At 41.2% G+C, this 24,928-nt stretch overlaps 1 protein-coding gene across 4 annotated transcripts; it reads right to left on the bottom strand.

The window, feature by feature from the left end:
• Nucleotides 1-765: 765 nt before the first annotated feature.
• Nucleotides 766-23,588, bottom strand: vwc2l (von Willebrand factor C domain containing 2 like). 4 transcript variants are annotated; one of them, XM_085765624.1, is made up of 5 exons: nucleotides 22,565-23,248; nucleotides 21,090-21,617; nucleotides 15,903-16,016; nucleotides 9,450-9,579; nucleotides 766-4,659 (listed from the first exon to the last, which is right to left on the bottom strand). In XM_085765624.1, the coding sequence occupies exons 2-5, from the start codon at nucleotides 21,501-21,503 to the stop codon at nucleotides 4,508-4,510; spliced, it is 810 nt and encodes a 269-aa protein (XP_085621750.1). In that variant the 5' UTR covers nucleotides 21,504-21,617; nucleotides 22,565-23,248; the 3' UTR covers nucleotides 766-4,507. The 4 variants fall into 4 exon arrangements, with proteins under 4 accessions (XP_085621750.1, XP_085621752.1, XP_085621753.1 ...); XM_085765626.1 differs by having other exon boundaries at nucleotides 15,903-16,001; XM_085765627.1 differs by lacking the exon at nucleotides 15,903-16,016 and having other exon boundaries at nucleotides 22,565-23,588.
• Between the last annotated feature and the right edge of the window lie 1,340 nt (nucleotides 23,589-24,928).

Genomic DNA, 24,928 nt, shown 5'->3' with positions numbered 1-24,928 from the left:
ATTAGTGTGTGTGTGTGTGTGTGTGCGCCTGCGTGTGTGCGTCCATGTTCCCCTCCACCAACCCTGGTCTGCAGGTATGTGTGCTTTAAGAGGTCTTCCACTGGCCATCCCCCAAGATGGGATTCAATGGGATTAGTCGGGGATGCACCTAATTGCTATTGATTGCTATGTGCTGCATAAAATTGCTTCCCTTTTCTTGTCCACGCTGGGAGGTGGGAGAAGGCAATTAGCAGTGTGGACAAGATAGAAGTCCAGACTGCCTTGTAATGAAATAGAAAGGAGGAATGAACCTGTGAGTAATGCCCTTGAACTCACTGAGCATTACAAAACCATTAAGTACTGGTATCTTCTTTTTTTCTCCCAGAGAGCTTTGAGCCAGAATACAGTAATTCTATTTATTTGGATATGTTCTCCTTCTAGTTCAGATTGTGTGGAGATGTGCTGTGTCCCAGGTCAGCTCTAAGGTTTTACGTCATGTATTATTTGTTGTCTCTTGCGCAGTTTTACTAAAGAGAATATGGCAGAATTTAAGGGGATTTGCTCAACAGCAGCATCCTCTGAGATTGAATTAAATTTCACCCTGCATGCAGCCACCACCATATTCAGGCACCAAGAAATGCTCTTTTTCACACTCTAGGATTGCACATTTTTCAGTGGTTGATAGCTATGTGGCTTCATGTGATCCTAAGTGATCAAACATCAGAAGATCACGGATGATGAACAACAACAAAATAAAAAAAGAAATCCACACTTGCTTTTGCCGAATCACACTTTTTTTCAGGTCTATTTAACAAAATAGTTTTTGTCTCGATGAATAATACACATTTCTTATTAATGTTGTTTTTTTTGTTTTTTTATACTCCACCTCAGATTTCAGAATACACATTATATGTTTGAGGATATTTACATATGAACAACATGAGGAGCACCAAGGGTTGTGTAACTTTTGAAATTTGGACCCTTTGTCGCTTGTACAATTTAGGGTCAAGCTGTGCGAGCATATATTCATATACAACCAAAGATGCTTTTCATTTTAAAAATGTCAAATTTGTTATAGAAATGATACCATAACACATCTGAGCGTCGCATGAACAGACCCTTGGTGCCCCAGAAACTAATACAACTGATTGTATAATAACAGTGTTTCTCTCTTTCTATTCCAGATAGTACTCTGTGTTGGTTTTCAGGCACACTTTATGTAACAGTATTGTTGCTGAACAAAAAACATAAAGAAGGAAAAAAAAACAATCTTTCATAGTCTCCAGCTACAGTAAGTCGGTGTCTCGTGGAAAGAACGAGCGTTTTACCTTTACAAAATGCCCATGTACAAGCCTGCATTTTGGATGATGAGTGAACAGATGGGGTCATCTGAATAGACATTCACAGACATATGTAAAGACTCTCTCTTTCTTGGCAGAAATTGAACAAAGACAAACTGTGCTGTTGATTTGTCCTTGAAACTGTCCAGCTTCACATATTTGCGAGGGGAAATGTAATTTCCCCTGGTCTGCCCAGGCAGAGTCTCTCTCTGAGAAGCACATATGCATGTGGGCCACATAAACACCTCCTGTGTTTTAGAAATACAACCCATTTCCTCACTTGGCAAACACAGGCATCTAATGTTTGTTATACCAGGTGGATCCCGACTGATCCTCTTTAGTTCTCAATGAGAGCAATAGAGGTCATTTTTATTACAACTGTTCAATAAATGCAGTTTCCTACAGCGCAGAGCAGCCTATGCACCAGTACGGTCGTGCTGCATGCCTGCATCTCATTTGCTGGAATGAAAAAGATTCTTCCACGGTTTTCTTTGACCGTACTACCTGCTCTGAATATATGATTTGATTATTTGATCTTATATATCTCTCTTTTTTTTTTCTTCGTCTTCTTCCCACTAGCAGCCTGAATCACAGCTCTGTGATTCTTGATCTTGGTCTGGATGGTTTGAATTTCTGTTGACACCCACCACCTCAACCTCCTTATCCAGTTGATGAAAGCAGCTTATAAAATTAAGGAGATAAGCAGCCATGGCTCCCCCAAGTTAGCAGCGTACCACAGAAGCTGTATCACAACTATTTCACAGTACAATGAGTTGCAATGTCACAAAGATCCATTTTGCCTCGTTCTCTCTATCTGCCATTTTTGCTGCTTCTTCATCCAAAAAAACTAAAAGAAAAATCACTGTCTCAATCTGTGAATTCAAATCTGTATTTGTTGCTGTGATTGAACCGTCTTTGTCCTACAGTTCCTACTAATTCACCCAGCTGTAACACTATGGCTGAATTTAGTTAATACAGAGCAGTAAACCATTGCACAGAGGAGTGCAAACAAAGTAGCACTTAAAGCAGTCTGGGCTGTCCATGCAGCATGAAGCCAAAGGCCATGCTTTGTGAATTTTATCTGCGACAGTAGCAATAAGGCATCAGTGGTGGCAGCAATGCCTCTGAGCCCTGTCACCTGGCACTCTTGTTTCAGTCTTGTCTGGTACCCAGTAAAATAATTCCAATATATTTTTCAGGGTTTTACATGTATAGGCTGAATATTATGTGACATTTAAAGTAATTAAGATGAATGAAGCTCTTTTATTTATCCCACAAAATGTCTGGAGCAGAGAGGCTGTGATTGATAAACCATAGATGTCAGTTTTGTTTTATGAGTCTGCAGACCTCAAACTAGATAGATGAGGTCTGTCTGTTCACACTGAAAGACACTAAATCACTGTAGCTAAATGATGAAAATGACTCGGGCTCCCATTGTTGCACCTAAGATTGGACTCCACCCACATTCTTTCACTCCTATGATTCCTTCACTACCTAGGTGCTGCAGTTTGAGACCATGCAGCACACTTTGTTGAGTGTGAAATTCTTCCAAAAATTAGTTTTAGTGCCTTTTAAAGTAATATAGCTCTTTAGTCATTGGTCTTTATCCTATGCTCATTTCTGTCTCATTACAGAGTGCCGGGAGCTGCTATTAAGCAGCCCATCCATCACCGCCCAGAAATAGGGTCTAAAAGGTTAACAGCTACGGATTTTCTAGAAATGGAATAAATTCTAGTGATGAATTGCACAGGCTTACTTGAATTCACCTTTGAATTAATGACCAGTATTTATCATCCCCAAAACATCATGTTTTAGGCCTTGGTTGGGTGCTTTTTCTTCCGGACTGGACCACTTGACGAGCACTGTGGTCTGGGAAAATATCAAAACCATATATTAACTTGTCTCTATCTTTTAGCCCTGGCCTTTAGCCACGCCACAGTGGATGAGCTGTTCTTACATATCAGGAAGGGGAGGAACTGGAGACTGATTAAATAATCTATAACAGTGGGATAATTTAACAGCTTTGTATCTTAAATGAGCCTTTTGGGTTGGAGTGCTTCGCTGGGTGTAGACCAACATACTGTGCCTATGAGACTGCCGATGAATGGGTGCTTGCGTATGTTCACGTGGACACTGTGCATGTGAATGCTCCTTAAGAGCATTTAGACATGTGCAGATTCCACCCTTTTGTTTGCCTTGTTGTCGAGTGTGCCCAGCATGCAGGCTGCGGCAGCACCAAGCACCCAGCTGGAGAATTTATCACAGAATACTCCTTGATTAAGGGAAATTAAAGCGGGCTGCTCTTGGCTCGCTAATTGCTTTGATAACAAGTTCAAGCAGTTAGTTAGTGGGAATATTTCGGAGGATATGGACCTCTGAGAGAAAACAATAATGACAATTAAGCCGGAAGGGGCTGCACGAACTTGTTGTTTTGATTCAGTGTTGCAGAATTTTCTATTTACCCCTTGAAGTATTTGAAAAAGTACTTCCCTTTTTTGTTGGCTGCCATCTCTCCTGTTCCTCATAGTACCAACTTACCTTACCTGTGCTGCAGTTATATCCAGATGATTCAGAGTAGCGTCATCTAAGTGTTAAAGGTGATTTCCCGCCATAGTGATAAAAAGTCTTATGAAGACACAAACATTTATGTGTGATGTGCATTTTGTAAACAAGCTCTTAAGAGTGAAATAGTGAAACTCAAACACAGCTTTACAGTGCTTTCACCAGAGTCAAACCTCATATGACCAAAACAAAAAAAGCGCTGTTAAGTGTGCTTACGGTTTGTTTTTCCTGCTGTTGGATTTTTACAACACCTGCGTGATTGTGACAGACAGACAAGCAGATGACATACATACAGAAATCAACATGAGCAATTCAATATTGCCACTGGTTAGGAAAGAGTTCCAGGGGCTTAGAAACTTCTTGTGTGAGAGCAGCAAGTCAAGCAAGTCAACTTCTGAAAATATATAGGACGATTAAAACTGGTGGGTGGAAACAGCCACGAGACAAGTTCCATCGTCTTCTCAGTGGCTAAATCTGTGTTTGTGTGAAGCTTTGTGAGAGCGTCTCCTCGATACTTCGCTGTCTCAGGTAACTTAGGAATTGTGCTCCTGCCCTGCCAATCATACAAAATGGTGCAGTAGGCAGGGCCTTGCCTGAGCTTTTCCACCATCCCCGGTGGAGTCTCTCTATGACAACGACTGGCCGTTGAGGCACTCCCGCCGCAAGCACTGTGCCGGCTTCCACCAGTCTCCGTTGTGGCAGCGGCAGATGGTGCAGTCGTCCACCTTTACTTCAATTCCGGCTGGGATGATCGTTGTTCCAGCAAAGCAATTTGGACCTGCCGCATGGGAAGGGAGAGAAAGACAGGAAAGAAGGAATGAGAATGACAAGAAATGGATGTGGCTCTCCTGAGAAGCTCTCTTTTCGGAGGGGTGGTGGAGTGATGCAGAGAGCTGCAGGGAGTTAGGGGAGTCAGAGCAGACGTACAGATCTTTTCACGGGCATGCACCGATGGGCTTGTTTTTGCAACACTAAAGCGCTTTTGTTAGTCTCCCCTTCTCCCTCGACATGGAGCGCTTTGCATCCTAATGCACCGTGAGCAGAGAAGCCTGCCAGGCGCTGGCTTGGCAGTACAGAGAGGCTGGAGTACAGAGAGAGAGAGACAGAGGAAGAGAGAGAGAAAGCTGCTTTGAGAGGCAGTAGGGAGAATGGTGTTAATCACTTCAGTCTGTATGAAAAGGCCACAGAACTCCTTAGCAATTCCTAACAGAATTTTTTTTCCACGCGCACTCTGTACTGACTTCCAAAACAATGAAGATTAATTTTGACATCTGATTTATCCTTAAAACACTGTAGGATTTACTTGCATGGATTCCTTTTTGTTGATAAGATTCCTTTAATTCTGAGAAGTGTTTGATTGTTCACCGCTGGAACACCTCACAGTCATATATTTGATCATCTCCAGTACACGGCAGATGGAGAGACAGATTAGCTAGGGTACATTTTAGGTTCTGTACTCAAGGAAACCGAAAACTTGGTTACCTTTGAGAGAATGCAGCACATCCATTATTGGTAAACACCACCCGATATTATTACATCTAATTTGTTACTATCTGCCTGCGGGTGATTTGAGGCTGTGTATCTTTTCCTCTGCCTCTTGAGACATAGGAGCCAGAAGGTGCCAGGAATTTTGCCCATGTTTTAATCATTTAAATGAAGCAATCAGCCGCCCAATTGGTGTGACGGTGACTTTGGATTGCTCTCAGTAGTCGGCTCTGTAAAAACCTGCCAGATTCAAAACTCCTCTGTGAGGAGTCATAAAAAACTCATATGTCTCATAACTCTTGAAGACACAGTAGCTTTCACAGCCAGTATTCATGGACATCTTAGTGCCCAGTGAATTTGATTTAGTATGGGCTGAGTTAATGCTATCAGTGTGAATGTGAAACGGTATGTGTTGCCTATCTGAGCAGCCCAGATACACACGATACACCTGGGCCACAGGCCAGTCGCATGCAAATCTACTCCGCTACTCCATTTGTACACGCTAGAGCCCTTTTTCACAGAAGACATTTTGACATGTCACAGTGGGTGAGAAAAGCAAAAGTGTAATTACTAAAATAAATGATGGCTGAACTCCATTAAGCCTATGTGGTATTGTGCATGCTGGCTTTGCTAATGCATATCAAAATGTCAGCCATGGAAAAAGCATGTGAACGTGTTTATGGTAATGCAAGCTGAATAATCACAATCTTAGCTAAATTATGGAAAAAGCCACAGTGACTAGAAGCTTGAGACGAGGCATGCTGTCACTTAACCAAGATCAGAGAATAGACAAACTGGGTTGGCAATGACTGCAATTAAGGTGCAGGAGACCTAGACTATCCGTGCAAACCTGACAATCAAAGCTGTTGGCTACCTAGTATCCCCATCTTTTGCCTCATCATAGATGAGTGTCCCATGCTTTGTTCTGACCTGATGAATCCTTTGAGCTTTGAGCTTAGAGGAGACATTGTGAGCGCTTGCCAAGTCTTAACTCTCATTGATCTGCCTCTGGATGGCTGGCACAGGTTACAGGACAAACTCAGTAGAGGTTGATGGGGGTAGGGGGTGACCGGTGCTGCTGCCAAGTGTGATTGTTTATAGCCAGACAGATTCAGAGCCACAAGGACACAGTTTCAGCTACCTGTCACCACTCAAAGGATACACGGTCACTCATCCGAACCTGTGATCAATTCATGGCCAATAAAATTTAGTGAAGTCAGAAAATGTTTGTCCTCTGTCAAAACTGTCCCAGCACATCATAGTCTCCCTGACTACTGATTAAGGAGTAAATGCATATTAGGCCTCATTACAGTCTATTTGGCTCAAATAGGATTCTTGCCTGAAGGAAAGAAATGATTCATACAAATTTACCTGCCAAAAACCTGCAATCCACAGGAAAAAAAAAAAAAAAATTCAACTTGCCCACCGAATTTGATTCTGAATATGTTATTCAACCGTAGCGAGCTCTATAGCACAGCTACTCAATGATATGTCTATCAAAAAATTCTCAATGACAGCCCTCCTCTGGCAGATCTATAAATAGTTTAATCCGATTGTGCTAAGAAGACGCTGCCCATTTTCAGACTACTACTTATCATTTTCATCATGAGAATTATATAATTACATGTATCCCCCGATGCTTTTACAGTATGTAATTCATGATAACGATTACAGCTGAATCAGTCGGAGTCGGACTCATTGAATGTGAAGCTCAGAGATAAGCACTCCCACTGGCTGACTACTCCATTGTGTTGCCTTCTGCTCTCTGTTGCTGTTTAGTAACACCAAGAAGCAGACATACTAAAAAGCTACATTCCTATGATGGAGGGATTTGACAAAAAAGTCGAGGTTAAAATTGTATAATATTATATATAGATTATATACAGATAATAAGTGAAATGTATTGTCTAAAATAGTTTTTAAACATTGAAATGTAGTTAAGACCTGTCTCACATGACTTAACAACCACATCTATCCCTATTTTAGCCCAAATGTTACCTACAATATAAGAATTAATTTCAGCCCTTGTAAATCCTGGCTGGTTTTGGATATTTAAACAACCCAAACACTCTTCTTTAACAACAGTATGAGAATGAGTGGGTTCAGCTACCTTTCACCCTCGCTGGAACAGTGCAAATGCAGTGCAGCTGAACCTCCTACACTGCAGAGATTGTCTGCAGATGCAACAGCCGTGTCAATCATGACACTGAGTAACCCAGCAGATGTACAGTAATCCATACAGAATATGCTTCTTTACCTCTGGAACTAGACTGTCGCATGAAATCTTGTGAGATCAACATCTCTTGAGTCTCACATTTTGGGTTTTGGATAAATCTCCCTCCACCATAAGAGGAGGATGTGAGACAGTAGACATAAGACTTTCATCTATTGTATTTTGAAATGTTTAGCTGTCAGCGATTTAACAAGCTTTTCCAGCTTTTAATTTTCCTAACAGTCTGGTCTGTGACCCATATCAGCTCCAGCTGTAATTTGCATTTAGTGCAAGACATTTAATGTTTTAAACATTTTGAGGATGTTGATATTATAACCTGCATGTTAGCATTTAGCTCAAAGTACATTCACACAGAGCATGGTTGTAAAATGAGAAAAAACTAAAGTATAACTGAAAAATGTGTCACAATATAAAAGCCTGTGGCATAAGGTTAAGTGACTGTGGTTAGACCCACCACAAACTGTTGCTATATTTGCACAATACATTTATCCAGTCTTGCTTTTCTTCCCTGCTAAAATAAAATATATTTACTGCACAAAACACATTGGCATTTTAAAAGCACTGTTCTCATTTCATATAATTATTTGACACCAGCACTTGCAGCAGATAAAGTAAAAGACAAATGGGGCACATTATAAGTAAAAGTCTTCGTTTCATAGTTCCCTGTCCCTTGGCCAAAAATGAGAACTAAACAGTATTCCTCCATTGTCTCCCCACAGTCCTCAGTCATCCACTCCCATAGAGACTTATCTGGCTGCCAGAGCCTGACCAGGCGCCCTTGGGGAGCCTGGAAACGGCAGGCCTACCCTGAAATGCCAAGGGTGTCACTGTGTCCTGTCAGCCTGGATTAGCTCTCTCCTAGCAGCTTCAGCAGCCTTGTTAGTGTGGGTGTTTTTTTATGTGTGTGTGTGAGAGTGTTGAAATAAAAGAAAGAACGCAAGGGGGATGAAGAGAGAATGAGAGAAAATGTGTGGGAAAAAAGTGGGTAGTTGTGGTGAAATGGCCATTTAGTATCTGCCTCAACCTGAATCTCCTTTTTTTTATTTATCAGTCAGCCTCTGCTTGAAATAGGAAAAAGAGTTCAGGAAATACATATTGAGTGCTTTCAAAGGGGATACTAAATTGTTTCTCCATTTGAGGCGTGGCACTTCACATAATGAGAAGACTGAATGCAGTAAACAAGGCATCAGAGTACATCTTATTGTTTATCAGGTTTTCATTTGAGCTCAAGGAAACTTCCTTTGCCAGCTCTCTAATTACCAAGCGTCTTTGATGTTGGTGTGATGAAATGACAAAGTAAAGACCTTTTGATTTTGAGCAATGCAGCGGCCAGTTTTGTCTGTGCCCTTAATATTGACACACATGCACTACTACTTGATGTTGATCAGTCGGGATCACATTGCAGACGAGTAGTTACAGTACTTTTGTCATAAAGCTCCATCTGTCCCTCAGGATTGATGCTGGCAAAGGGACATCGCCCACCTTGCCTTGTAAATAGCCAATGAACCATAGGAATCCTATAATTCTAATTTAGGGATTGGCTGTGTGTGACAAGGGCACCAGGGCACCGTGAGATAAAAGGCTCTCTGAGGACCCATTAGTCCGTCCCACCATGCCTTTAATCAATGGGCTAATGTTTACTCTGCTTAGTGTGTCATTTATAATTAAAACTAGTACTGCTCATTAGTGTACAACGGGCCCAAGGTAATAATTTTAATTCATAAAACATCAATTACATCCTCATCCTCTGAAGGCGCGGTCATCAAATGGCGATACCACAGATAAACTTTCCATCATTGGTTTAATGAAAATTTAATGTGTGTTGAATTCCAGACGAGATGAGTGTTTACCGTTTTTACAGATGGGGCAGCACTGCTCCGGCTCATACACAGGGTTGACACACTCTGGGACGGCACAGTCGGACACCACACAGTGCACCTCATTATTTGGTTCGCAGCGGCACCATTCACAGGGTGACGGCTGTGGGCAGAAGGGGGAGGAAAAACAGCGAATCGAGGTTAGATGATTCAGTAGGTTTCACCTGTGTGTGTGTCTGTGTGGGGGTGGGTGGGTTGAATGTGTGTGTGGTTGTGTGTGTGCTCTCTACATGACTAACAACTGATCAGCTGAAGAAACAGTCTGGTCCTATCTGCATATTTGCTGATATTTTCCAATTAGAAATACTTGTATTATAAGATGCAGCTCATCCTGTCTTGGCAAACAAAGAAACAAATTGATAAATTATTCACAAAGCCAGTTTTATTAGGCTACTTGCATACTTAATAAACAAAGCGCGTAGCTGACTTTGAATAGAATCACTGGAAATAACTAATAAGGGGTTTTTATAAAGTGTTGTTCATGATATTTAGTATTTTGGTGCATTCTGCTCCAGCCTGCCTCAGGAAACAGTTCAGAGACTTATCTTACCACCTCTGCAACATGTAAATCAGTGCAATGCAGCTCCCCTTTTCTCTTCCGCCACTTTCTTAAGTCTATCTGTACAATGTCTCTTGACCGGAAAATGAACTGTAATGCAATTATATGGAGTGGAAAAATACAAACTGTTTCCAAATCATGAAAGGTCAACTGTTCATCGTCTTACATTTTCTCCCTGCTCAGTGCAGTAAACATTCTTTTGAGGACCTCTCTGCACCAAGCATGCTCTTTCAGCCGGTAACCTCAGAGAGTCAAATCTTACATGATCACTATTTTTGGTAGATAATGTATGTGGAGAGATTAGTTCAGCTGAGTCACAATTACAGTGGGTAAGTTCATCTTTTAAAAGGTTTAAACTAGTCCAGAACTTTCCCTAATTGTAGCCCTCCACACATAAAGTGGCCAAAAGATAAAATGCAATCAATGAGTTACTGTGCATATGCGGTATACACTGATGTGATCAGGCATAACATTATGACCACTGACAGGTCAAGTGAATAACACTTCATCACGGCCCCTGTTAGTTGGGGGGGATATATTAGGCAGCGAGTGAACATTTTGTTCTCAAAGTTGATTTGTTAGGTCAAGGTCAAGTGTAAGGATCAGAGCCTGTTTGACAGGCCATTGTGATGGCTAGACGACTGGACCAGAGCATCTAACTGCAGCTCTTGTGGGGTGTTTCAGGTCTGCAGTGGTCAGTATCTATCAAAAGTGTCCCAAGAAAAAGTGATGAACTGGCAACAAGGTCATTGGTGGCCAAGGCTCATTGATACACGTGGGGAGCGAAGGCTGGCCCTGTGGTCCGATCCAACAGACGAGCTACTGTTGCTCAAAAGGCTGAAGAGTGAAGACGTTAACACTGGTTCTAATAGCAAAGGTGTCAGAATAGACAGTGCATCACATCGTTTGTTGCATTTGGCAGCAAAAGGGACCAACACAATATTAGGCAGGTGGTCATAATGTTATGCCTTATTGGTGGTGACTATTTAAAACCAACTTTTTTGTCAACAAATATTTGAAAATGACTCCTTGAAGAGACCAATACATTTCTGTGAAGGGATAGCTTTGCATTTTGGGGAAAAAAACATACTCGTTCCCAAGAGATGAATGAAAAGATCTATTGTCTCCATTCTTTATAAACACATGATGTGCTTATTTGTGAGCTTTAGATGTGCTGCTCCTAAGCTAACCAGCCATTCAGCTCAAGGACAGACATGAAAGTAGTTCTCAAATAATTCCAATGACAAAAGAAGCCTTCCTCACCAAAATAAAGAACTACTGCTTTAAATGCTAGACGTTCTGCTTTGAAATTAATGATTTTGTTTTTCTTATTATACCATCAACTGTCCCAAATGCATTAGTTCGAGAACGTTTTCTACATTTCCATCTAGTAGAGACAAATTGAATTGTAGTAATGACAGCAATAATTTTACTGTTCACAATCCAGTTTTGTTTAGAGATAAGTGAAGTGACTGTGGTAATCCTGGAGGCCTCCTTGTGACTTTTATCAGCCAATTTTGCCACGCTGCATTAAGTGGTACAAAAAGGAAAGTGTCAGACATGTATATTTATTAGGATTTATGCAGTCTGGATGCACTGCAGCCACAAATTGGGTATGAACAACATTTAGAGATGGAGACTGGTAAACACTAGAAAGGAAAATTAGCGCATCGCCTATTTTCTAATCGTGGTCATACTGCTTGATCTTAGAACAGTCTCCAGTATGTTTTTGGTAGATTGAGATGTCCAAAAGCTCCTGTGAGGATCAGATCAGGAACAAACTAAGACAGCTTCCCTTCCTTATATATCAGTTTCCATCCCTGAGGTAGAAACCTGCCTCAACTGTTTATTAGATACAGTTGAATTGATGTCAGACAACTGTCCAGTGGGATAAAAAACTAGGATGCGGAACCATCTATGTGATATTATATTTATAGAGGACAACAAAAAGTTAGTCAGATTTAAGATCACGTCCCTTACAAGGGAATTAATAAGTGCAAGAGCAGCGACTGCATTTAAGTGTGGACGTGTCTGTGGCTTGTTTGTGTCTTGGTATAAAAAGCCGTGTTCTGTGTCTCTGCTTTAAAAGATTCACACTCCAACTGATGTTGATGGGAGATTTCTTCTTATTCAATGTGTCTGTTGCATATTTTAGATACACCAGCCTCTGATGTAAGAACCAGTCTCAAGGCTTTTTCCTTTTTAGTTGAAGCTGCACTTAAATGATAAAGGTTTTTAAGAAATACCCATATAGATGACATCAGAACTTATACCTTGAACTACCTCTCATTATAAATTCCTGTCAGAAATCTCACTCATATCTTACCCACACAAGGAGTCAACACAAGTCTACTCATAAAAACAAACCACTGCAGAAATATATCTCTTTCACACAGTTTAACACCCTTACATGTATCTGTCCTTCTGTCAGTTTGAGGGCTCATACAGAAATGTACCAATTAAACCGAAAGACAGTGTCTCATACATATGGATGATAGACTACATTTTGTCAGCCTGACAGGCATAACCTGTGGGGGCATAAAAGGTGGGATTCAGGGTCAGTAGAGGAGCATATAGGGCTCTGCCTGCCACATATGATGTGCATTTGTGATAATGACTACATTTTAGGTTATGATTCTGCATGTTTCTCCAATAGAGATATTTGGTTTGGTCGTAGGGCCAGAAATTACAAATGTAAAGCTGAGCTCGGCTGTCTCTTAGCTTTCCAGGTTGAGTGAAGATGAGGCACCCAATCCAGGGGCAATATATAAAAGCAATTACACCCTTTACATTGACACTGCCAGCAGCAAAATCCCAGGTTCACTCAGTTGTGTTGGGTAATAATAATAATGTCACCAGGGAATTGAAGCAACACTGGTTTGCAATAATGCAATGCACAGTGTTTAAATGAAGGTTCAGACTCGCTCAGTGTGTTTACATGTGAATTAGCTTGGTTAATGCATGAATCCTGAATACAATTTTGGCCATATTAACTATATATTTTAAAATCATGAGAAGCATTTATCCCTTTTTTTTGTCTGAGAAATAGTAGCTTGAGTACTGCAATACAAACAGGTCACACATAGACAACATATTGTCCTTCAAAAACACATCTTCAGCTTGAGGTATTTACTTGTTATTCAGAAAAACAAAACAATATGCTAAATTGGGAATTAAAGTCTTGCAAGAAAATCTGAATACATGGGATAAATTGGATTGCTGCTCTTGTCCTTTGTTACTGCTGATAAGATGAAGAAACTGAAACCAGAATGCAGCAGAGCCCTGGCAGCCAGAAACAAAAAAATGGGCTCAGTGTTTAATGCTGAAAGCTCATTTTATGCTGAAATGCGAGTGGCTGGAGGAGTCAGGAGACAGACCTGCATTGACGCAGAAAACAGAAATCTACATGTTGGTGAAATAATATATAAAACAATACAGAAATGACAATGTCTTATGTTCTGTCAATACATAATACCAACATTATAATAAAAACGAGGTAAGGACTTTAAGGCAAAATCTAAAATATTTCCAAATTTATATACTCACTAATCGTATGTTTCTGGCAGGGGTAGTGTTTGTGTTTGTGTTTGTGTTTGTGTGTATGAGCATACTTGCACTAAGAATTAACCCTAATGCAATTTCACTGCTGCTTCTCCTGGTAATGATGGCAACAGGCTCACAGCATAACACATAACATCCCTCTCCCTTACAGAAGCTTTTCTCAGCCTTAGATGGCCGAGCAAATGCCTGTTAGACGTGTCTAATAATGAGTTGAGGCTCAGCACAACCATGAATTCACTGTAGAAGCAGCACAATTAGATAAGTGGAAAGTAAGGATCCAGATAACACAGATTTTGAGTCAGCTGCCAAACATCCAACAAGGAAATTCCTCCAAAACATAAAATGGGGACAATTAGACACAGTTTCACGAGAGGCTGCATCTGGTACAGATAGACATTCAGTATTACTATTGTAGTGGATCGAGAGGGAGATAATTAGACATATAGAAGTCCTTAAAGAACACATCAGTGATGCATGGCTGAATCTGCTAAACCTGCCATTTGGATTTTGTAGCAGAGTCATTGTCTCAGATAGTGGCTGGTGGTGGATATGAGGAGTTAACTGGAATTAAGCTGAATTAACATATATTATTCATTTGGTTTTAGGCAATGTAGTCAATGCTCCAACTGAAGCCAGAGCCAGAAACATCAGAACTGTGACTCTTTTTGTTTTTCCCAACTAATATTCTTTTTCCTTTCTTTTTTTTGTAGAAGTAATGTGAAATAAGACTGGCTTCTTCACATTAATGTATGTAATACTGAAAATCATTCAGCTGTGTTTCTTGATCTCACAGGAACCACCATGGGTATACAGACAACAGGATCGGCTATGAGAGACATTGGCGTCGCACACTTTGCATTTAAAATTGAATAATATCAAAAAGACATGCCATTTCATTATAAAATCTAACACACTGGCCAGAGATGCAGCTCAGGTAAAAGCCAATCATTCCAGATGCTTCATAGAGGGAAGGATAATTAAAACTGTGATTTGAAAAATGAAACTACTTCATGTACTTATGTCACATTGCAGGTTTTGTCAATGTACTCAGCGGTGCCTGGTGCTTTCAGTGCATCCTTTTGTGTGAGGTCTACTGTGAAGAGGATCAGTCACGCCTTAGCCCAGGCTCACAAAAGAAAATGGAGCACCAGCACTGAATTTAGACGTGCTGCCAGATGTTTTGGTGAAGAAAAGTCTCCTGTTGTCCTCATCTTATTGGCTGGCTTTTCGAGTCAATTGGCTGTCATGCCTTTCATTCCCACCCTGAGACAAATGGAGACGGGGCAGGGAAGCAATGAATAGTCAAATAACCTTCAGCTGGGGCAAATGGTAATGTAAAATACTTTGAGGCTGGACAACAGGGTCATGGGGAACTCACCCATGCGGTTAATAGGAGTGACGACAATGGATTGACAGTCAAACTGCATGCTGCTGTTGTCCAAGTCAAAACAATATTTTACCAGTGGTCAGGGAATACAGAGAGAGAGAGGAGGCAAGACTCGTGCATGGGGGGAGCTGGATGATAAAAACACTGGTCATTTTTATATAAGTAGTACTTTAAGTGCAAGTTCAAACTTGTCTGAAAATTATTTGTGGCCTAATTATTTGAACAGGAAAATCAATTTGAACGATCATTTTTTCTGATTTTATGCCATTTTTGTTCTCAGAAGTGTCAGTGCTGAAAAGCAGTGACTAATTATTGTGTTTGAATGTGTGGACTAAGTGCACATGCTGCTTTGAATCCATTACTTTAACTGTCTGCACATGTGTTTTACAGAGCATTGTTGTAATTATGGTACGCAAAATTCTGCAGGGGTCTTTGTTGTACTGAGAGAAAAATTAAAAGTTACGAAAAAAAGAGATATTACAAGAGAAAAACATTTTAAAAAACAGTAGTTTTCTACTATTTCCATCTATTACAGGTGCATAACATGGTTTTCTCTGAAAATGAAATTGTCTTATCATTTAAAGTGCTCCCTCTTAACTGCACTGTGCTGGATAGATTAGTACCTGTCTCTTGGGGATTTAAGGAAGGTAAGTAAAAATAAACTCTTTAGGCTGCGTGTTTCAGCTGTTATACAGTGCTTGCAAGTTAATCAATTAGCATTAGTTGTTTCTAAATGGGAAATGATGGTCTGATGGTTGAAATTTACTGTGTCCCTTTGTCACTGAGAATGCCGAAGCCCTCCCCACTTTCTCAGCTCTGTATCCCTTCCTGGGGGCGGATCGCAGGAAACACGGACGGGATTGTTCACATTTGAGTTCACATCCCAGCCCTGGCCTGACGATCTGGGATCTGAACTCACCCTATATCTCCTGGTTCTTGATTGTAGCTGTGCTGAGGCCAGAGGCACGCCGGCAGCCATGCTGGGCGGGCTGGTCCCTTCCTCATCTGATGGGGAACCCTGTAGGTGAAACACCTACTAAGGTTGAGTGGCATGTCTCTCTTACAGGGCAACAAAACAAATTAATAGAAAATACACCCACTGGTAGGAAATCTGCACCTGAAAAGTCCACATCAGTATTAAACACTAAGCTGCTAAGAAGTAAATACTCGAGTTGACAAAATCCTTGTGGGAAATATAAGACTTATTTGTCAGGTTGCTGATACACAAATTACCAGCATTAGATAGCATAACAGTGGCAGTATACTCTGTTTACATAAGACTTAATGACTGACCAATTGCAAGATGTGATTCTCCCTATAATGAAACTGTCAGCTGATGCCAAACTATGAATAGCTACATCAATCCGCCATTCAAACCTAGACAACCAGACGCTCTAAACTCATATCTCCTTTGTTATCTTTTTGGGAAGCTGCATCTCTGCACTCCTTCTCTATCATCTGCTACTGAATATAAATGTACACGTCTGCATAGCGCAGCACACATGGAAATGCCAATGAGGCCCGCACCAAAGGTTAAGCTGTCGGCATCTCTAAACAGGGGTCTGTATCGCAGATCCTGACGGCCTTTGATTTCCTTGAACACTGCAGGGTTCCAAAAGCTTTCATGTCCTCTCTGAAAAGACCCTACCTCCACTACCTCCACACTGGATCTACCAAGACGTTGGAGTTACTTGTGTGGTGGTCTCAGATATGAAGGGTGATAATCCTACGCCAAACATTTTCTTCCTCCTGATTTCTGTCATGTCAGTTTCACCAAGACAATCAGTAGGAACAAATGAATGTCTTTTTTTTTCTCCCTCAAAAATGAAGAAGCGTCCTTCCTCTCAACGGCTAGTCAAGGTTAGCATGATGGTGAGGTTGAGTATTGATGTACTTGATCTCACATTAAACTGTGTGGCTTATGCACACACAGCAGCCCTTACGCAGTCTGTGGGCTCGCATCCCAATGCAGGACTGAATTTGATGCTGTCTAACGTGCAAACACACCAGTCAGTACAGATTAGGTACATGGGTTTTGAACAGGTACAGCCCACACACCCATTGTTAGTAGTAACATTACCTCATTCTCACACCGATGTAATGCAGAACAGCAACAAACAATTATTATTCATCAGAAATCTTTGCTCATTTGCTTGTTATTCGACTGAGTAATGAACAAATAATTTTGATACAAAAAAGTGTCAAAATGTTAATCACAAATTTTAAAAGCCTAAGGTAACATCTATAAACTTCCTGTTTTGTAACCAGTTGTATTTGATGTTTATGCTTGAGTAATGACTGAAATAATTCATTGCATTTCTAAATTGTTGATTCACATTTATGCTGATTGACTAATCAGTTAATCAACCAATTATTTCAGCACACGCGTAATGGCCCCTTGAGGCATAAAAATCCATGTTAACACTGGAAAACCAGGATGTTATGACTCCCCCTTCATCTGACTAAATGTATGACAATGAAAATGAGCAGCGACTAAAAAAGGTGATGGACAGTTCCTTGTCACTGTTTTTTTCTAGTCTCGTTCCTTTGTTTTTTTTCCCCACAAAAAATATATTTCCATAGATAAACTGGAATAATAATGCTTGCCTACATCTTATTTGGCGTAACTCACTGTGTAGCCCCCTGCCTGCACCGATTTGCTCCTGTGACATGACATGCTAATATTCCCAGGTGTGACATGTTCTAACATCTCCCTGCAGAGATGTCTTTCCCTCACCTTGAAGTCATTGTGAATGCAAAGTGAAACAAACATAGGACAAATAATAAGACGTTCTGCAGGAGACAGACAGTACAAACACAGTGTTTCCTAATACTGAAGAATGCCTACATCAGGTTGTGATTTTTATGTGAAGCACAGTTTACTTTGGGATCCCTGATGTTATTGAGGAATAGTTAAACACAAAATTAAATGTTTTCATGGCAGTCAAAACAGCAATGAGATTATTTGAATTTAAAAAAGGAATTAGTGGTAACTGATTAGATTTCAAGTCAAATTGCAGATCAAATTATTTTTTAATGAAATTTGTAAACCAACATTTGCCTTCAACAGAAACAGTCCTCAGCTTCCTCCTTAGATTTTATATTTATAAATCAACTAAATACTGAAATTATCAAATGATAATTATCTATCCCTATCTTTGAGGCTGCATCAATCAATATTTCTATGTCAAAAATGGGTAATATGGTAATTCTAACTAACTATACAGAAAAGCAATGCTCTCACAAGCATCATCTCAAGATGCCACTGTGAAAATCCCCTTTTAAAAACCAACCCTAGACTGCCTTCACAGCACCAAAAGGCAGGCTGATAATGTCAGTGAATACAGAGGTGCATTTAAGAGCCAGATATAGTACTTCCCCAAGGCCTGGTGGAGACCAAAAACAGAGCTAAAAGAAGAGTGAATATATGAATACTAAAGTTGCTGTGTGTCTGCTGGATGTGTAAATTGACAACTGTTTGTCATTTACCCTAATGACTTCATAAAATGAGTCATTGTCTTGGTTTTGAGTTAAGAGCTTGTTCTGCTATACCTTAAAGTAGCCGAAAGATAAATGCGTCAATCAATGAGTCACTGTGCATATGCAGTATACACCGATGAGGAATAAGATTATGACCACTGACAGGTCAAGTGAACATAGTATCTGTTAGTGGGTGGGATATATTAGGCAGCAAGTGAACATTTTCTCTGCAAAGCTGATGTGTTGTAAGCAGGAAAAATGGTCAAGTGTAAGGATTTGAGTGAGCTTGACAATGGGCCAAATTGTGATGGCTAGACGACTAGGTCAGAGCATCTAAAAAACTGCAGCTCTTGTGGGATGTTCCCAGTCTGCAGATACATATCTATCAAATGTGGTCCAGGGTAGAAGCAGTGAACCGGCCAAGGCTCATTGATACATGTGGGGATTTGGCAGCAAAAGGGACCTATACAATATATGAGGCAGGTGGTCATGATTTTATGCCTCACCAAAAACAAAATGAATGTATCGTGCTTTTATACATTCATCTCATTTGTCTCATATTGTGAGATTTTGTGTTAATCCAGTAGATTTTCACAGAGCATATTGGTGCTGAATAGTTGAATTTTTCAGTCCTATTTATCTGAAAGCATAAAATGTCCTTGTGTTAACAGTTCAGAAAAAAGCTTAGATGAAGTAATATGCTCCGACTTGTTCTGCTTTAAAATATTGATAGCTCCAATGAGAACAAAGTTAACAAACTGCTAACAAATTTTGTCTGTTGTTTTGAGATGACCCTTTTGTAGAACTTTTTTTTCTGAGAAGTTTTGTCAAAGCTCTGAAATAATTATTTACTATAGGCTGTGTATGAGAGGGGTCCTGAATAAATAGGAACATTGCATATTTGTTTAATCTGTTTTTTATTTGATTTATGTCAATATATCCCTTAACAATGGTGCTGAACACTGCTACTGATCGTGCTAATTAGTCTTGGAGATGCTTTTGAAAGGTTAGTTTCCAGCATTGTTCTAGTGCTGGGGCACTTATTACCACATTAAAACAGTCAATTGCTGCTTCAGTCACTGTGGTGGTCTGGCAAGTGGCAACACTTAACAGGTATTTGCTTGGAACGTGTATCATTTCAAGTTAGCCAACTTCAACAAACAAATATGCTTTTGTATACTCACTTATCAGCATAAATCTGTTCTACCTCTGATTTGGAGAAGCCATTACTCACAGAGCGGCCACTGGCCTTTTCTGCCAGTTTACCTCATATTGGAAAAAGGTGGTGGCTGTTTGTCTATGGAAAATTGTCTTTGTCTATTCTCTGTTGTTGTGATGTAATCTGTTTGCTGGCAAGTATCTACCAACAAACATTGGGTACACTAAGTGTTCTTTATTGAACCTCAGTTGTTAAATCGAGGGCAGGATAAATTTAAAATCTAACTTTTGTATGGCTATTTTAAAAGTACACCCAAAAATGTGGTTTTTAATTGGTGTTTTACCGCATTTGGATGACACAGCTATAATCAGTGTAATATTCAGAACATATTTGCAAAATCATGAACAAAAGGCACCGTTAATCATAGAGCTACACTGTTGTTTAGGCCACATTATGTCGTGTTGTGTTATTATTACACTTACAGCCCCAATCCACTTGTGCAGGATGTGAATGGGGAGGTTTCCTCATGGGCAGCAACAGTTTAAACACAGACCTTAGTTGTCATGCTCATAGTGTCATTTCTAATCAGGCAGCGTTGTCATGCTCTGTAACAGCTGCAGAGACACTGCTCTGATGGGTAAAAAGCAGCGCTCCCTTTGCAGAAGACACAGGGCCACACTGGATCTGCCGGCAATGACTCAGTGTCCACAAATCAAAAGCATTAAAACACCGCTGTAGCATCCATTAGTTTCGTAATGCCGGGTGAATGTTCAGTTGATGGTGCAGGGAGTTGAGGGTGGAGGGGGATAGCATCACTCTGGGAGGCTGCCATCTTAGTGCCCTTGGCCAATAAACACATTTTCATGAAGCTTTTACAGTACACCAACAACTGATATAACACACTACCTGAATATGTACCACACATAAGCCTTTGCTGACTCAAACCCTAACAGCTGCCCACCACTGGTCAACTGCTCTTGTTCTGTGTTTTGTTCTCTCTAAACGGTATATGGCAAAGACAACAAGCAGTGTGAGGGTGTCTGTTTGATCTACTTCACTATTCATGGCCTCTGTTGCCATGAGACATCATAGACTTTGCATTGTGTTTGAACCCATTCATCTACTTCGCCCTGGTTGGGAGTGATTATATGACTGTATATGAACAGCAGAGACAAACTGTCATGTACGATGGTTAGTTACCTCAGTGGCATCCAGACTTTCATAAGATTGATGCTTTGATTGTGACTGAATCTACTTGGCAAAATCAATCCAAGTTATGAGCATTGGTTGGACTCATATGAACCCCCAAAGCAGTTCAGATAGGTTCCTACAAACTATTTTACCACCACTGTGCCATTAGAAAATAAGAAATATTTCTCCTGTGATAAAGTGCACATTGGAAATTGAAATTAAAGGTAGCCTATAACCTGATATATGCTGGACCTTGTGATGCAAGTCAGGTCTTACCTTGAATTCTTCCAGGATTTTATACGTTTTCCCCCTATACTCGCAAAAGTTTTTAACCTCCTTGCACTCGGGGCAGCATCCATTGTGCTCCACTTTGGTGCACTTGGGATGCAGTTTGGGGCACTCAGGCTGGTCGCACACAGGCCCGTCCTCCGTGCACACGCACGGACAGTTCGAGTGTCCCGGGTAGAAGCGCTCCCCGAGTTTGTAGACGAAGCCACTGTCGTCCACGCATCCTTTCCCCCGGTAGTCATCGAAGACGATGTTTTCACCGGCGGTCCGCTCCGCCTCATCCGCGGCGTAATCCTCGGGGTTACCCACCGTGGCGGCAGACACGGTGCCCAGGGCAAGAAGGAGGACGACGGCGGGCGAGAGGAGAGGCCCCATCCTTCGCCGCAGCATCGATATCCACATTCAACAAGATTGAGTGGATGTCATCTTTAGGCTCCCGGTATCCTCTCCGGATCCGTCCTGCGCTTCATTATCATCACCATCATCATCATCATCATCATCACTTGAGGAAATGGGCTGCAGTGGAACAAATAAGAGATGATGTGATGGATGGTGACTGTGCTGCTGTTGTTTTGCACATCCTCAAAAAAAGTATTAAACCTCACCTTCCCTGCACTTTTCCCTTTTGCTTAAGCCTATGTAGATTAGATTCGCTGTGTCCTACTGCTGCAGCCGGTTGTCTTTATGGGGATCATTCAAGTTTATGTCATTGTTTTTCTATCTCTAGAGACAAATGGGATTCCCTAGTGCAGCTTACTCAACAGGCTAATGCCGTCACTCATGAAAGGAAAATTGAAAAACCTTTATTAACATATGAAGCATTTAGTCTTATGTGTGGTGCTGCTGCTGCTGCTGCTGCTGCTGCTGCTGTTTCTGCTGTTTCTGTATGTGTGGTGCGCAAGGATGCTCAGACAGCCTACAAATTATCTTCTTCCTGCAAAAATCTCAGCAACAGCCTAACACACAACAACAGAGGGAAAAGGTTAAAACATCCATTATGTGAAGAGGGTGGAGTGTAGGTTATTTTTCACATTATTCTTCTCCATATTCATTAACAAACCCAGCCTATTAGCCATTTCTGGACATTTTAAAACTCTGTGGGAGCGACTGGAGACAACAGGTAGCTATTAGTCTTCTATCAGATTCCCCTTGAAGGCAGCACTTGTGTAAATCACTGCTTCAACATTGGATTTACAGTAACCTGTTCTTACTTAATCATCCGTGTGACATGCAGATGTCCCGATTCATTGTTTAATGCGCAACGATTTAAACCAAAAAAAAAAAAGAAAAAGCACTGCCTACCCCATTCGGAGGAAGGGAGAAAAACCCAAACAGTTAAGCATTATCTAAGGCCTAGATGGAAATAAACATTTTTTCTCCTAGCATGAAAGCAAAGTGCAGTGCGTCTTGACAGATCAATTGAAATGCCAGGGATGCAAATTAGGCGACATGGCAAAACTCACCGCGTTGAATTAGCTGGATATCCACTCAATGTGAAGCCAGAGAGCCCGACACATAGAGGGGCTGTAGTCGATTTAGCCCCTTGGAAACTTCACTTTATCCACAGGGTGAATTTACCAGGCTCCACAAGATACTATAATCCTCCCCCTTCGGTCTGTGATGATGAGGTTTAAAACCAATTAAACAGCTGTTGGAGATACGGTTCCCCCCTTTCCAGCGCAAAGAAAACCACATCCACATAAAAGTAGGTCTGCTTCATGGTTATCCTCATCGGACTCACCTTTTTGAGACAATATCACAGTTCACGTCCAGAGGCATGCGGTGCGGAAAAAGAGAAACAGCACAAATAAAAGGGAGAAAAAAAAAATCCTCTGTAGCCTTTCCTGAGAACCCGTCAATTCAATATTTCCCAGTGATGCAGGTGGATATTAGAAGCAGCAGTCAGTCTTGTTGCACATACGTGCGTGTGTGTAGCCGGTACATCCAAGGGATAATACAAAAACAAGATCCCGATGGGTAGAAGTTAAGAAATAACCCATTACAGGCATCAAAGCAGGTCGTTGCGTGGTTTTTTTGCTTTTCGCCAGAGGACGCATTCACATTCGGCAGACGAGACGGAGGAGGGAGCGCTCCGACTTTCAGCACCTTGGAGAGCGACTGTCTTCCAAGTCCTGCACCGAGCAGAGGAGAGGAGAGCGCCCCCTCCCTATCCCCAGACCCACACCTCCCCACCACCACCACAACCCCCCTCTATCTCTCTATATTTGTCACTCATAGACAAAACAATGCTCACATCACAACAGCTCTGACTGCATTGGTGAAATCTGCTCCCTGGAAGAGTTTCGGGCTAAAATAAAGTCAGGCGACGAGATAAGTGGTCAGTGGTCAAGAAGGACCCGGAGGAGGAGGAGGGGGGAGCTGGTAAATTGAGGAGGTGGGTTAGATCTGTCAGATGTGTCTGAGTGCCTTTTTGTGTTTTTAAACGGGTGCGCCCTGCGAGCACGTTCGGTGTCATCATCCGTCTGTGTTTATGTGTGCGTGTGTGTACGCGTGTGCATGCATGCGTGTGCAGAGTGTCTTCACACATGACCCGCAGCATGTTTCCCTGAGTCACTCATTATTTGCAGCACAGTTTACAGAAACTCATTTGTATTCTGTGGTGCAACGCAAAAAAGGTCTGACTTTCTCTGCCCCTACAACAATAATGGAAATAAATACAGTAGGCTTTGCAGAGCATCAGCTTTGTTTTACAGATGGTAGCCCGTAGGGGCCACTGCCTGACCACATTCAGTCTGAGCACAGCTGACTGAGTGGCACCCAAAAGACCTTCACTTAATTAGTCATTCCCACAAGGGATCATGCACATCTTATCAACGCCAACCTTATGGGCTGTTTTGTTCAAATATAACTCTGCACTCATGGCCTCGATCTGAGTGATTAAACCTGCTATTTAGCAGGAGTTCTTTCACTTGAAACACCTGTCAACCCCCAGGGTGGCTCAGTCCAAAACTCACCTCCACACAGTATTACATATGATACATCCCATGAGCGTCTGCTGCATGCTTGACCCTTCACAGAAGGTCAAATCCAACCAAAATGTACTTGCATGTATCTAGTCCTCTACTTTACACCTGACTGAAAACCAGCTGCAGGAAAAAAAAAAAAAAGATTTATATGGCTGTTTACAGTCACACGGAAAAAATGTTCAGATTATCCTTGCAGCTCTGGAATGGTTTCGGGCATGAACTCTGCAATAAACCTTACCACATATACAGAATGCTAAAAAGCATGGGTTTAAAACCTGCAATCCCATGTGGATTCGCCATCTCTATCTTATGCTAATCATAGAGGAGGAGATAGATGTACTAAGAAACTGTCACATTAAACAAGGACTTTAAAGGTTTTAGACAGCTAAGATGAGAATTGTTTAAGAAGGGGCTGCAGCTTAACATCAAGAAGATGTTCTAAATATATCAAGTGTTTATGTTCATTAATGCATGGGGATATGTCAGGCCTCTTCTCCTCTGAGTACGATTCCGGGCTGCAAACAGCAGCTCTGGTAACATTTGTCAAGTAAATTCAACATCAAGCTCAGGTTTGACATTCAACCTCCATAACTAACTAACACTATATCCAGCTACTGCCAGCTAAGCCTCATCAGTTACCTCAGAGAATCTCACAGCTATCAAATCAGAATCATAGGATCTGTAATGTAAGACTAAATAAAGTGGCATCTGAGTGCATTGCCAAGTCATTCAAATTGTGTGACAGGATTGTGTGTTTGGTGGATTGGGGGGTGTTGTCATCTATATGGCAGGTGTTTGAAATGCAGATGCTGCCAAAGCTGCAATTTAAACATTTAGCAG

Source organism: Trachurus japonicus, chromosome 21 (assembly GCF_045865225.1).
Source record: "Trachurus japonicus isolate A0001 chromosome 21, Traja_1.0".
In the NCBI taxonomy this organism is placed as follows: Eukaryota; Metazoa; Chordata; class Actinopteri; order Carangiformes; family Carangidae; genus Trachurus; species Trachurus japonicus.
Note: the sequence above shows the minus strand (reverse complement) of the source record. Positions and strands in the feature narration are given on the sequence as shown.

Coding starts and splice junctions, on each gene's coding strand:
- vwc2l (XM_085765624.1), bottom strand. CDS start 21,503: ATGTGGATATCGATGCTGCGGCGAAGGATGGGGCCTCTCCTCTCGCCC. Junction 16,017..21,089: donor AAATCCTGGAAGAATTCAAG/GTAAGACCTGAC, acceptor CAACCTTAGTAG/GTGTTTCACCTACAGGGTTC. Junction 4,660..9,449: donor CTGCCCCATCTGTAAAAACG/GTAAACACTCAT, acceptor CCCATGCGGCAG/GTCCAAATTGCTTTGCTGGA.